Consider the following 13,697-nt stretch of genomic DNA (forward strand, 5'->3'; position numbering starts at 1 on the left):
GAAATTGTCTGTGGTTATCATAAGAATTTAAACAGTCAACCAAAATAAAGACATTAATATGTCAGTGGTGATTATATGTAAAATAGTATTACAAGTGATTTTTATTCTTTATACTTTATGTTTCTGATATTTTCAGTAACTGTCAGAAGATGAAAAAACTAATTTTAACAAAGATAGCTGTTCTTAACACTCATTCAGCTTAATGGCTCTACTGCTGTGAATTTGGCTTTAGATACATTCATATTTATGTCTGCTTCACTGTACACTGTACACCACACTGTGTACCTGAGTACACTTGATCCACATTTTTCAGATTTCTGTATAGTGAGCTTGCCTACTCACTCTATGCTATTTTTAACACCAAAATCAATACTCAGGATGCTTTCTGCTCACTTGCAGACATGCACAGAGTGGCAGAAAACTTGACTTTGCCCACCTAGCATGTTCCCAGCTGAGGTTGAACGAGGGGATACCTCTGAGCCCTCATATTACAAATAAGTGTTCTTTTCTATAGTCTTATTTAATACCACTTTTTTCACTTTTTTAAAGCTTTTTGTTGGTGATTTACTGTTTAAAATTGCCCCTAAGTGTAGTGCTAAAGTGTTGTATTGTGTTTACTAAGCACAAGAAAGTGAATTCTGTACTTCATGGAGAAAATATGTGTTAGATAAGCTTTGTTTAGGCTTGAGTTACAGTGCTGTGGCTGTCAGTTCAGTTTTAATGAATCAACAACATATATTAAATGAGATGTCTTTACACAGTAACTCACGTAAAATAAGATACTATATTAATTAGGTGACAGAAATGTTGTGACTGGAGGCCTGTAGCAACCTAACCCTGTATTTTCTCCAGGAGCAGTGGTTAAGTATTCACTAATTCACTGTTTCAGGTAACTTTATAGAATTATAAGAATGATGCAAATAATGAAAATCAGCTGTACTCTTAGCACTTTGGTACATTATAACAATAACATTTGTGCAATGAATAAATGGATGAATGATTTCTCATACTCTTAGAATTAGGAAACATTATGGGGAAGGCTTATGATACATCCATTAATGAGTAAGATAGTCAGTTATAGCAGGAACTGTCTCCTGTTCTCTGTCTTATCCCTACTGCCTAGAATAGGTCACAGCACATAGTAGATCCTCAACAAATAACTTTTTGAAATGTATTAGGTAGAGATTTAATATCAAGGTTTGGAAGAATATTTAATAAACCAAATGCCTATGTATTTTGACTTGCATAATACAAAATTGTATAATGAAAATGTGTCTCTAGGAAGAAAAGAAAGCCAGAAGGAAATTCAGATTGTTCACAGTGATTGTCTTTAGATATTGAGCTGATGGAAGATTTGTGCATTCCTTCTTACACTTTTGTTGTGTTTTTTCTGAAGTGAGTATATTCCTTATGTTAGGAACAGTATTAAATACCTGCCTCCAAAAAGATGTGAAGATTTAGCAGAAATGATTGTAATCAATGGTAAATTAAACCCCTCTCCTGGTTTGGAATTCTAAATTGTGAGTTGACTTAATTTGGCAATATGTGGAGAATTATAGTCTTAAGGAATTTCGTTATTTTAACCAGTTATTCTTTTAAAAATATCTGTTAAAGGATCAAGAATTGGTCAAAATAGTTGGAATACGATATGAGGTTGGGCCCCCTACACTCTGTTGCCTCAAACTAGCATTTATAGATCCTGCAACTGGAAAACTTACGGACAGATCTTTCTCAATTAGGTATGTGTTTCTCTTTGTGTGGAATTTTTTATATTTCGGTTTTCCTTCTTGCTGGTTAGCACTCCCTCTCCACATCAGCTGCAGGGTAAGCAGTGGAGCACTGTGAACAGCCTAAGGTATAAGCTGAAGTTCTGATGATGGGCCCACTAGAAGGAAAAATAGTGGTGTTGCAGCAGCAGTTAGGCACAAGCATGTGTATGCATTTTCCTTGCCACTTAGATGTGTAGAGAATTCTGGCCTGTAGAGGAATTTGCTTCTGCATTTGTTTTTGAGAAAACATTAGAGTAAATAATTTACTAAACCTGTGCTACCCAGTATGATAGCTGTCAGCCACAGCTGTCAGCACGTGAACTATTACTGATTTGAACTGAGTGTGATCTAAGTGTACACAGTGATTTCGAAGACTTGGCATAAAGAAGCAGCATGTAAAATACCTCATTATTTTGTATTGACTATGTGGTGAGCCAGCATTTAGACACACTGGGTTAAATAAAGTGTACTACTGAAATGAATTTCACTGGTTTCTTTTTGCTTTAGTCAAAAATTAAACATTACATATCTGGCTTCCACTGAATTTCTTTCTTTTTCCCACATTGTATTTCTTTTGGACATTGTTGGTCTAGACTACAACGTACTATGCAGGAAACTCAGTAATCTTTTATTTCTGTTTAGATATCATGATATGCCAGATGTTATTGACTTTCTTGTGTTACGTCAATTTTATGATGAAGCAAGACAGAGGAATTGGCAGTCATGTAAGTCTGTCCTTAATTGAGTTTTATTTATACCGTGAGAAATTATCTCTCATTTCATTGACATATTTTTTTGGTTGTAGTGTTGCTTATTATGGTGATGCAACCATATAAATTCTAGAAAGAAATGTAAGTGATAAGTGTATTTTGCTTAGGGCTTGGTATGTAGGGGACCTTTTGGAAGGATGATTTCTTACTCATTGACTAAAGGCTAGAGTAGACCTTTTATTTCAGACTTGTCCATACAATATTACTGCTGTCTTTAATGTGAAACTGGTATAATTCACAGAATTACCCCGTGTTGCAAAACAATCAGAAAGCTGAAAAATAATTCAGTTTATAGTTTCCTACCTATTGTGTTTTTCCTATCTATTATGTTTTTCAGCCCCCACGGTGTGTACTTTAGAAGCTCTCATTTTATTCTGCCAACATGCTCATTCAAAGAACATTTTTTTAACTTTAATTATCTACAAGTAAATGCTAGGGAATGATTCCCAACCACTCCTTGTAATCTGGTGGTTTTGTTTTATTTTTGAGGTTGTGAAATTACTGCACCAAATCTCTTATACTGATTAATTTATTTTTGCTCCCCATAAAATCTTACTTATTCTCCTAAAGTTTGAGCAGTGATATTATAGGAAGCTTTTTTATATTTTTGCTGTATTGAGAACTTTTTACTCAGTTTATTCTATTCTTGACTAGCCAAAATATCTAGCCAAAATCGGTTTATTTGAAAAAAATCTTATCTTACTTTGATATCATATCAACCCAGACAGCTAAAATATGTGGGAGTTAACAAGTCATGCGGCCAAGTCCCAAAGAACTATGTAACATTTTTCTTCCCTATTTATCTAATATTAGAAGGTGTTTTCAGCTGAAATAATACTTTTTCAGTGTAAGATGAGCAACTTTAAATTAAAAGAAGGCTTAAGATCATTTTCTTTTTGATATCAAAGATTGGCTCTCTAAATAAACATGTTTTTATATTAGGCTTCTCAAAATGAAGTCACTGGATTTGTTGTTATTACTATAATACTTATTTAACAAATTCTATAATTGATACTTGTTAAATTAGGTTATTTACATTATAGAATTAGGAACTATGGTATTATATCAAAATTTTAGTATATACCTTCCATTGATTGATACTACCTCTGTAAAACTTTTCTTGAAGAAAGAATTGTTAATCTCTCAAAGAATTTCTAAAGAGGATAAGTATTATTTTTCATGGTGATTTGTTCTGAAATGACGGGATGGATGGGAAGAGAGACAGAGTTACTACAGCAGTCTGTGTTTCTGTTGTCATATATATAAGACAAAGGTCAGATACAGTTTGTTTCTCTAGAAGTGCTAACAGTTACAGAATCCATTTAGAAATGTGTATGTGTGATCTAAAATCACTGACGTCAGCTGAAACATTCTTCCAGCTCCTTTGGTTTGTATAGGTCCTCTCCTGAGGTCTGCTTGGCTGCTTTGATATCATGCTGAGATAATGGGATATGAGGATTGTTAATTCTTTTAAATAATAGATATGTAGGCATTGTCAGGGGTACATTTAGACCTGATTTTTCTTGTGAGATCTTAAGAATTAGAGCACTGTTTACTGTGGAGATACTTACATAGCAGCAACTTTAAAATAATCATGGATTAACTTCTAATCATACTTTTATAATTTTATTTTATTCAGGAAATGTTACATATTTCATAAGTATATTTAATACACTTAGTAAACAAGTATTTACTGATAGTATACATTGTTGTAAAAGATTTTTGAGTTTTAATTTTGTTCTTTGTAATAGAACTTATTTTGCAGTGGGTATTTGGATCCGCTAAATAATGGAACCTAGTTATAAATGACTTTTAAAAATTACTCGGTTCTATACCTTCAGTAAATTGCTGAGTGTAACACTCTGTCTTTTTCACGTGTATTTTATTACTGAAAAATGCAATGGGGAAGGGTGGCTAATTTTAAGATAAAAATATTATTTGATTTGTTTTATCTGTATCAAATAGTATTTTGTAAATTAAAAATGTTAGTGTTAACAAATTGATGTCTCAGACTTGGTCATCTCTCTTACAGGTGACAGGTTCCGCTCTATCATTGATGACGCTTGGTGGTTTGGAACAGTGCTAAGTCAAGAGCCGTATCAGCCACAATACCCTGACAGTCATTTCCAGTGTTACATTGTTAGGTCTGTATGCAGATGAAAACCAGTCATCCATCTACAAACATTTATTCACTGCACAGGTCGTGGTATGAAAAACTAACGTGTTCTAGGTTAAGTCATTAAGTCATATTGGCCTCACCTTTGTAGTGTTTCTCTCGCATCCTCTGTTCACTAGTGCCCGCCTTGGTACCAGTTCTGCGTGCCTCCGTGGGACCTTTTTTGTAGCCTCCTCTTATATTTCCTTAACCCAATATTGCAGGATCATCGTTCAGAAACACGTAATACGTCATTTCCCTTGTTCAAAAAAATTTTTGCCGCCTCTCTATTGGTTGTGGAAATGAAGCCCACAATCTGAAGAGTGGCATTTAAGGCCTTCACACTCTTCCTTCACGCACCCTGAGTGCACTCCACACAGGGCTTCTGGTTTTGTCCTTGAACCCAGCATACGTTTTTATACTTCTTTTTTACAATATATTCTTTAAAAAAAACTTATTTGAACTTTCATTGCTACAATAAGGTTAATTTTTGTATTTTCTATGTTTTTGTTTACTCTTGTAGTGGGTACCTAGTTATTAGCCACAAGCTGTCTTTATAAAAGACTAACTAGACTTACATGGTTTTAACAGGTGGGACAATACAGAAATTGAAAAACTTAGCCCATGGGACATGGAACCAATACCTGATAATGGTATGTAATCCTTTAATAATGAAAATATTTTACCTATGTGTTTTCAGTTTTTTATCTTAATGTACATAGAGTATATTTGTGTTTTTTGAGAAATGTTTTCAAATTACTCTGGTAACTGAGCTTTGCTAGCTAATAGAAATCAACAGAATTATGTGTATCTAGCTCATTAATTCTTACCCAGTTTCCAGCTTGTTGCTGGCTGTATCCTAGTCGTGTGCTGTCATTTATCACCTGCTTTAGTCTGTGCTTGGCCTCCTTCATGTAGCCTCCATTTCATTTTCCTCATCCTTATTCTATTATCCTTGTTCTTTCTTCAAAGAGAAGGTCTAGCTTGGCTTCCATCTGTCTTCGGCATCACCTCAGCTTGCCTATCTTACTGGGGACTGCCTGTTCCTTTCCAACGGGAGGTACATGTCTCTTCCAAAGCCTGCCTCTTCTCCAGTGCTGCTGTCCCACCCTTTGAGCTTCTCTTGGATCTGGTGTTTATACTTAGTTCATTCACTCAAACCATTTTAATTTCCTCCTTCCTGTCTCCATTCCGATTTCAATTTGTCTCTTGTACATCTTTCATTTGACTTTATTTGAACATTTTAGCTATTAAATTATTTTACTCTCGTTACAGACTTGTTGAAGGGCTGCCCTCTATATTGTCTTACCTCCCACCTCTCCACTATCAAGCTTTCTTTTATGCTAGTGTTGATTCAGCCTCAAAACACGCAGAAGCTTTTGTCCTTCCACCTCTACCATTTGTTGACACGGGAATGCTTTGCTTTGTGACTTCTTCTGTGTCTGCCTTAGGGGTCAAGCCGTTTTCCTTTGTGTTTTATTCTCTGGTGTATTTCCATCAACTGTTGTTTTGCTTTACATTAGAGATAAGGAATTTTTTTAAAAAATTAAATAATTACACTTTTAAAAGTCACCAGTGACTCCTTCATTAAATTTTCATTTGAGCTTATTAGCATCTTAACAAATAATACTTAGGAATCTGAAATGATGCTTTGCAATATATAAAGCATATATAGTTAAGTGAAAACCAACATTTCTTGAGGTCTTACTCTGCTCCTAAGAACTTTTTTTTTGATGGGGGAGGTAGCTAGGTTTATTTACTTTTTAATTTATTTTTTAGGGGGAGGTACTGGGGATTGAACCCAGGACCTTGTGCATACTAAGCATGCGCTCTACCACTTGAGCTATACCCTCCCCCCTTAAGAACTTCTTATGTATTAGTTCACTTATTCTGCCCTGCAGTGATGCTCTATTATTAATTTTACAGGTGAAGGAACTAAGGCTCAGAGTTTTTAGTAACTTGTCTAAGTCACACACTTCTGGAAAGGATAGGACTTTGGTTTCTAGCCTGAGCCATCTGCACCAACCAGTGCCTTTAACTACTATTTATAGCTGCTTTTTTATAAGTGATACCAAATCAATAAAAGCACTTACATAAAGAGATTTTACATATTAATGAGGCCGATAAAACCTTTACAAAGATTGTCAGAAGATATGAGCAGGCAAAAAAAATTAATTTGGAGGCATATGAAGAAAAGCTCAGTTGCGTTATCAGTCTTGGAAATGTACATTAAAATCGTAATAAACGGCATTTATCATTGTTGAGTTAATATGTTTTCTTCCAGTCCTGTTGACATATTTACTTACAATTTTCAAGAAAATATTCTGAGTATTTACATTACCTCTTGTTCTTTTTAAAATGTACACTCTCTTCCATTATCAGTCTTTTTGCACTTTTTAAACATTTTATTTTGAAATAACTGCAGACTTAAGAATATTTCAAAAAGAGTACAGAGTTTCTGAACACTTGGTTTTCTGAATTGTTAACATCTTACATAAGTACAGTGCATTTATCAAAATCAGAAAAATACTGTTGATTCAGTTCTAATCTGTAGATCTTACTCAAATTTTGACTGTGGTCCTCATGTTCTTTGACACATTGGATTTCATCGCATGTCTTCTTAGTCTCCCTTAGACTGGGATCTGTAAGTCTTTCCATTATCTTTCATGACTGGGGTACTTTGAAGAGCACTGGCCACTTACTTTGTAGAATTTCCCTTGATTTAGGTTTGTCTGATGGTTCCTAATGATTAAATTCAGAGTTTGCATATTTGGCAGAAGTGTCAGAGAAGTGATGTTGTGGTCTTCTCAGTGCATCACATCGGGAGGCACATGATCGCAGCTTGTCCTATTACTGGGCATGTTAACTTAGTCATTTGATTCAGGTGGTGCCTGCTGGGTTTCTCTACTGTAAAATAATTACTTTTTCCATTGATTAATGTTTTATTTATGAACTTTTGACAATTGAAATATAGGTGTATATTTGTTCTTTGGTTTTGATTTTTTTCTTTTTTGTTCTTTCTTGATGGAATCATAGTTGATCCACCTGAAGAATTAGGAGCTAGTATTTCTGTCACTTCAGATGAGCTAGAGAAATTGCTCTACAAACCCCAAGATGGTGAATGGGGTCAGAAATCGAGAGATGAAGAATGTGAACGAATTGTTAGTGGTATAGATCAACTTTTGAATCTTGGTAAGTTTTTTCATGTACAAGTTTTCCACAGAAGTATTTTAAAATAGTAGCATAATTGTGGCTGTGTTCTTTATTACAATTTCTATTTGTTATTTTTTGGTTAAGCCTGCAGTGTTAAATGTAGCTCTATTTTATGAATGATTTGCAGAGAAATATCACTTAGAGGTAATGAACTTATTTGATAAAAATTCTTCCTGCCATTGCAGACATAGCAGCAGCTTTTGCAGGTCCAGTTGATCTGTGTACGTATCCCAAGTACTGTACTGTAGTGGCCTATCCAACTGATCTGTACACAATTCGAATGAGACTTGTTAATCGATTTTACAGGTTAGTAGAAACTTACTTTTAAAATAGCTTGAATATTTGGCCATACCAACTAGAGTTAACAGAGGTAGTGGTGGAGTTGGGGCTGAGTACATTTTTTTCTGTTTCATTCTCTTCTATCATTAGAGTCATGTCTTGGTTCTGTGTGTAAGACATTGTGTTAGATGCCTGTGGGTAGGTACAGATAGAACCTGGATAAGAAAAAATGCCTGTTTCATTCATCAGTTTCAGTAATCTATTTTTCTTACAAAAGCTGCTCCATTTAAATATAAAGTTTAGTTAATTGGATTTTCGGGCCTTTGAAAGATTAATTCCCCATAGTCATCAACTTTTTATCTCTGGCATCTAGAGCATTGATAATTATAAAATTTCCCATTCTCAATGATTTTTTTTTAAAGCAGTTTATGGTATTTTATTCTTTATGATTCATTTACTTCGAGAAATTATCTTTACAAAAAACTGACTTCTTGAGTTCCCATTTGTTGGTGTTAGTTTATCTCTGTAGTCACATGTGGGAACGTGCCCTTGATCAGAAACCACTTTGCTAGTTTACAGTGAGACGGAGTCTCTTAGGATTGATGGTATTTAACACATTTTCTTCATTGAGTCCCCGCAACTTCCAATATGCTGACAGGCAATGTGAAAAGGGAGGTTGCTCTTCCAGTTTTCTGGATGTGATTAAGTGATTTGTTAAGACTTTTGGTCCTTACTCCCTGCAGCTCAGCTTCCAGCATCAGTGCTGATGGCTAGGTCAAGTTGACAGCGTTAAAGGTTATTCATTATGACTTTGCACTTATGGTTTAATCAATACATCATGCTGGCTTAACATGCTGGATTTCTTTTTTTACTTGATTTCTCTCTTTTCATTTTTAAAGCCCTAAATTGCCTACTTTTTACTTTGAAGGAGGCTATCTGCTTTAGTGTGGGAAGTCAGATATATAGAACATAATGCTAGAACATTTAATGAACCTGAGAGTGTAATTGCAAGATCAGCTAAGAAGATAACTGACCAGCTTTTAAAATTTATCAAGTAAGTGATCTCAAGTTACAGACATTTGCAGCAAAGTGGCTTTACATGCTGTGCTCTTGAAACTAGTCGGTTCTTAATTTTTGCTTTCTGAATTACACCCTTGGAATGTGTTCGTTAAGTAACATTTCTTTACATTGCTTCTTTTGTGATTGTAATTTCAGCAAAGAATGAGAAATAGAACAATCCAATTTTTTTAAAATTTTGAAATAATTTTATTCTACAGAGAGTTGCCTTATATATACACTCTTCACCCGATTTTTCCCTATATTAACATTTTATGCAACTTTGGTGTCCTTATGAAATGTTAAAAAATTTACTTTTGGTACAGTGCTATTGACTAAAGTTTAGAATTTGTTTAGATTTCATCCGTTTTTTACATCACTCTTTTTTCTGTTTCAGGATCCAATCCAGAATCCTCACTGCATTCACTGTTTTCTCAGTCACCTTTAATTTGTTGTCTAGTCTTTTCCTTTCTTTCATCACCTCATCACTTTTTATGAGTGTTGGACACATTTTGTAGAGTTTACTTAATTTGTGTTTGGTATTTACTCATGATTAGATTGAGTTTTAACTTAATGTGGCTTGTGTCCTGTGAAAGTGTGTATGTGTGAATATTTCACACACTTTCTTGCATTTGGAAATCAATTTGGAACAATAGTAGGGTGAAAACTCACCTGTAAATTGAGATCCAGGCTTAACCTGATCTGTTCTAGTGAACATTCTGAGTGACTCTGGGCACATTATTCAGCCTCTTTCCTTTTAAATGAATGATTTTGACTTGTGACCTTACATGCCTTTTCCCCATAGTTATAAAAATTCTTTGAAAGAATTATATACTGGAGAAGATAATTTATGAACTGTGGCATCATTTTCAACATCTAGCTACAAACTGGGGAATAACTGATTCCATTCTGTTTCACTGCACTGGATTGAATCTGTCCTATGTCTGGAGGACTCTGACTTACTGCCTCTTCCCCAAAACTTTCTTCTTTCCTGCTTTAGGAAGACCGCATACCCATTTTCATCTCCTGTTTTAGCATTCTTTCTCTGCTGGGTTTACAGTGAGGTTAAGATATAATTTACTTTAGTTTCTACTTTCTTTTTTGCTTCTAATCTCTTACATCGCAAATTAACCATTTTCCTGGTACTCAACTGTACAAATATTACCAGTGATGATAACTTAGAAAAACTCATCTGTGTATTCTTCCAATTGAGGCCATACATGTGTTATTTCTAGGTTACCAGCTTAATTTCCATACACACTTAATTGAAAAAAAATTACTTTTAGTACTTTAATTGGTTGTTTCCATAGATGATAGGGTAAAAACCTGATATTCTTCTGATTGAAATTAGATGTACATAGTTGGGGAACTGTTTGTATCTTACCCTCTGATTTGAATATTTGGAAACAGTAACCATATTTGCATACCGTTAAAGTAAAAAATTGTCTTTTAGGAATCAAGACTGTACCAATATCTCAGAACTTTCCAATACTTCAGAAAATGATGAGCAAAATGCCGAGGATTTGGTATGAAGTTTGTCAATTTTATAATGATTTTTGTTAATTTCAAATAACATAAAGAATGAAGAGTGAAGTAGAAAATGTTGGTTATCTTTATCAGTTCGTGCTGTATTCCAGTGAACTATGAAAATAGGGCACTTGATAAAAAATACATTTTTTAAATTATCTAGATGGTCAGTGAAGTAATAGCCAATAATTGATATCAGATAAATTATGTCTTAGTAAATAAACTAGGTGTAGAATATGTTCTCTATCCAGATTTTAGCTAGAGGGAGATAAGAAGTACCTTGAAAATATTTTTGGTAAAATCAGTATCTAATTTAATTGTAATTAAAAATTAATGACTTTTACCATGGTCTAAGTACCCTAAGTCCTTCACTCAAGATGGTATTAAAGTGTAAGTAACGGCAGGTATCAGTGGTGGTGTATAATTCCACTTCATACAAAATCAGGTTATTGCATGGAGTTGTAGGAATGATATTCTTTAAAAACAGTGTACTGTCAGTTTCTACACAAACTCTTACTGTAGTTCACTGATTTTCATGCTAATTTACATTAGAATAAAATATGTGATGTAAGGAATAAGAAAATGTCTAGAGCACAAAATCCAGGAAACTGTGAGAAACTGTGTTTCTGAGTTTTATGGATGGATGAAAAACACAAATTTAAAGCTCCTTGTGCGTGTCTTGGAATTACATGTATATTTTGGAATTAGTGCATGTTCTCAGGGGATGTAAAAGAACTGTTAAGAATAAGAATACAGGTTGATTCATTGGAGTGTGAGTGCCACGAAGATCATCTGGTAGTCTGGCTTTTGAGATTTTGTTAGCAAGTTATAACCTTCATAAGACCTGATGTCTTTGATATGCTTTTTATAAAGATTATTGCACATCTAATGAAAATATTAACACTTAAGTTGCTCTGATTTTTATTCCTAGGATGATAGTGATCTTCCTAAAACATCTTCTGGAAGAAGGAGAGTAAGTTAATCTGTGTGACTAACCTTTGTTGGTTGTTTATTCTGTGTTTTAAAATCAATGTAAGATTTTACATGTTGACTTTGGAAAGTTACGTTGATATTGATATTGAATGTTTTATAAAAGAAATGGGAGAAATCACTGAAAGGTGGATGTCTAGGTAAGGTTTAATGGAAGAGTTGAGATTTGAATAATGTCCTCAGAATGAAACAGAGTAAGAAGACATTCAAAACATAGGTGTTATTATGATCTAAGCCAGAAAAGTAGGGAATTGTGGCCCACTGATTGGTGTAGGGTTTGAGTTTCAGAGTAAGCAAAGTAGTTTTGTGTCTGACTTTTATGTTGGGAGCAGATTATGGTAATATTGAAAACCAAGGATTTCATTTAAATTTATACTAGAGAGTCAGTTCTGTAGCCAAAATAGATAAATAGGTTTTGAGGGATAAGAGGATGGATATTGAATGTATTAATGTTAGGAGTTCACGGTAAGAATCTAGGAGTAAAAGATGGAAGTAGTGTTTCCATAGTGGGAATAGTGTTTGCTTGGAATGGAGAGGAAGGGAGGAAGATGAGACCTTTTAATGGGAAAATTAATGAGGATTTGGTGACTGAACCTTTTTAAAAACTGATTTGTTGGGGGTTGGGGTTAAGGAGAATGAAGTGAGAATAAATTTTGAGTATTGAGTAGTTAGAATTGTGTCACCAGCAGCTCTTGAAGTTCTAATGTGATCTATTAATTAAAAAATAAAGGTTATTAATTTGACAGTGCTTAAAATGTTCTTATTTTAAATTTCATCAAATGCTGCTTAAATTTAAGCTTTTAATCACAGCAGTTTTCATATTATGCTGCCTCAAATAACATTGAAAAGTTAGACTTGAATTGTCTTGTGATTGTCATTTTCACATAATTTCATTTTTAAACAGACTTAAGTATTTAGTATCTGTTTAGTATTTGTTTGCTATGATTGCTGTATCAAATTATAAATCCTAGTGGCTTAAGCAATAAAAATATTATCTTGTAGTTCTGTAGATTAGAAGTTTGACCTGGGTCTCACTGGGCTAGAATCAAGGTGTCAGCATAGCTGTGTTCCTTTCTGGAAACTCTAGGGTAGAATTTGTTTCCTTGCATTTTCCCACTTCTGGAACCTCATGGCCCCAGTCTTCATCTCCAGGTCAGTAGCACAGCATCTTCCAGTCTGACTCTGACCCTTCTGCCTCCCTCACATAAGGACCCTTGTGATTCCATTGGGCCCACCCTGATACTCCGAACTGTGTCCCCATCTCAAAATCCACTCCTTTAGTCTTACCTGCAGAGTCTCTTTTGCCATAGTCACAGGTTCTTGGACTAAGATGTAGACATATTCGGGGCCATTATTCTGCCTACCGCATTATCCAGTGTGATACTTCATGTTCTGTGAAAACATTTTCTAAGCTTCGGAGATAAGTGGTGGAATGAAAATGTTTTTAGAGTAACAGATATGACATTACTGGGTTTTTACAAAAAAGTGAATTTTCCCCCAAGCAGATAAAAATTCACATAATGACATATTTTGACATAATGTGGAAGACAACAGCTCAGTTGCATTTTTATCACCATACTAAACCATACCATAGTGTGATTGTTCCAAGACTGAAAAAACTTTTAATATTGTGCATGTATTTTTAGGTTCGTGATTGGAAAAAAAGGAGCATGAAAGCAACTAATTATGTTGAAAACAACTGGAAGAAACAGTGTAAGGAGCTAGTGAACTTAATTTTTCAATGTGAAGATTCTGAACCATTTAGACAACCTGTTGATTTGGTTGAATATCCAGTAAGTTGTCATTGTTTGAATGTTTGGGGCTTTTCCTGTTGGTGTAGGGGAGATTGGGATAGAGGTATTTAAATTAAAGAGTAAGATTTCCAGGCTTCATGTTAGCTCTGTGTCCTACCGCTAAATCAGCCATGAAAGGGTTGTT

General features: G+C 34.4%; 1 protein-coding gene across 3 annotated transcripts in view; it reads left to right on the forward strand.

The window, feature by feature from the left end:
* The window catches only part of BRWD1 (bromodomain and WD repeat domain containing 1), a 106,714-nt gene that overhangs the window by 62,711 nt on the left and 30,306 nt on the right, over positions 1 to 13,697 (forward strand). For all 3 annotated transcript variants that reach the window (XM_074353727.1, XM_074353790.1, XM_074353861.1), the window contains exons 26-35: positions 1,615 to 1,739; positions 2,412 to 2,494; positions 4,572 to 4,683; positions 5,286 to 5,347; positions 7,731 to 7,886; positions 8,093 to 8,213; positions 9,115 to 9,240; positions 10,696 to 10,768; positions 11,701 to 11,742; positions 13,406 to 13,552. In XM_074353727.1, the coding sequence (XP_074209828.1) occupies positions 1,615 to 1,739; positions 2,412 to 2,494; positions 4,572 to 4,683; positions 5,286 to 5,347; positions 7,731 to 7,886; positions 8,093 to 8,213; positions 9,115 to 9,240; positions 10,696 to 10,768; positions 11,701 to 11,742; positions 13,406 to 13,552 (1,047 nt within the window). The remainder of the gene's footprint in view (positions 1 to 1,614; positions 1,740 to 2,411; positions 2,495 to 4,571; positions 4,684 to 5,285; positions 5,348 to 7,730; positions 7,887 to 8,092; positions 8,214 to 9,114; positions 9,241 to 10,695; positions 10,769 to 11,700; positions 11,743 to 13,405; positions 13,553 to 13,697) is intronic.

Source organism: Camelus bactrianus, chromosome 1 (genome assembly GCF_048773025.1).
Source record: "Camelus bactrianus isolate YW-2024 breed Bactrian camel chromosome 1, ASM4877302v1, whole genome shotgun sequence".
Classification (NCBI taxonomy): Eukaryota; Metazoa; Chordata; class Mammalia; order Artiodactyla; family Camelidae; genus Camelus; species Camelus bactrianus.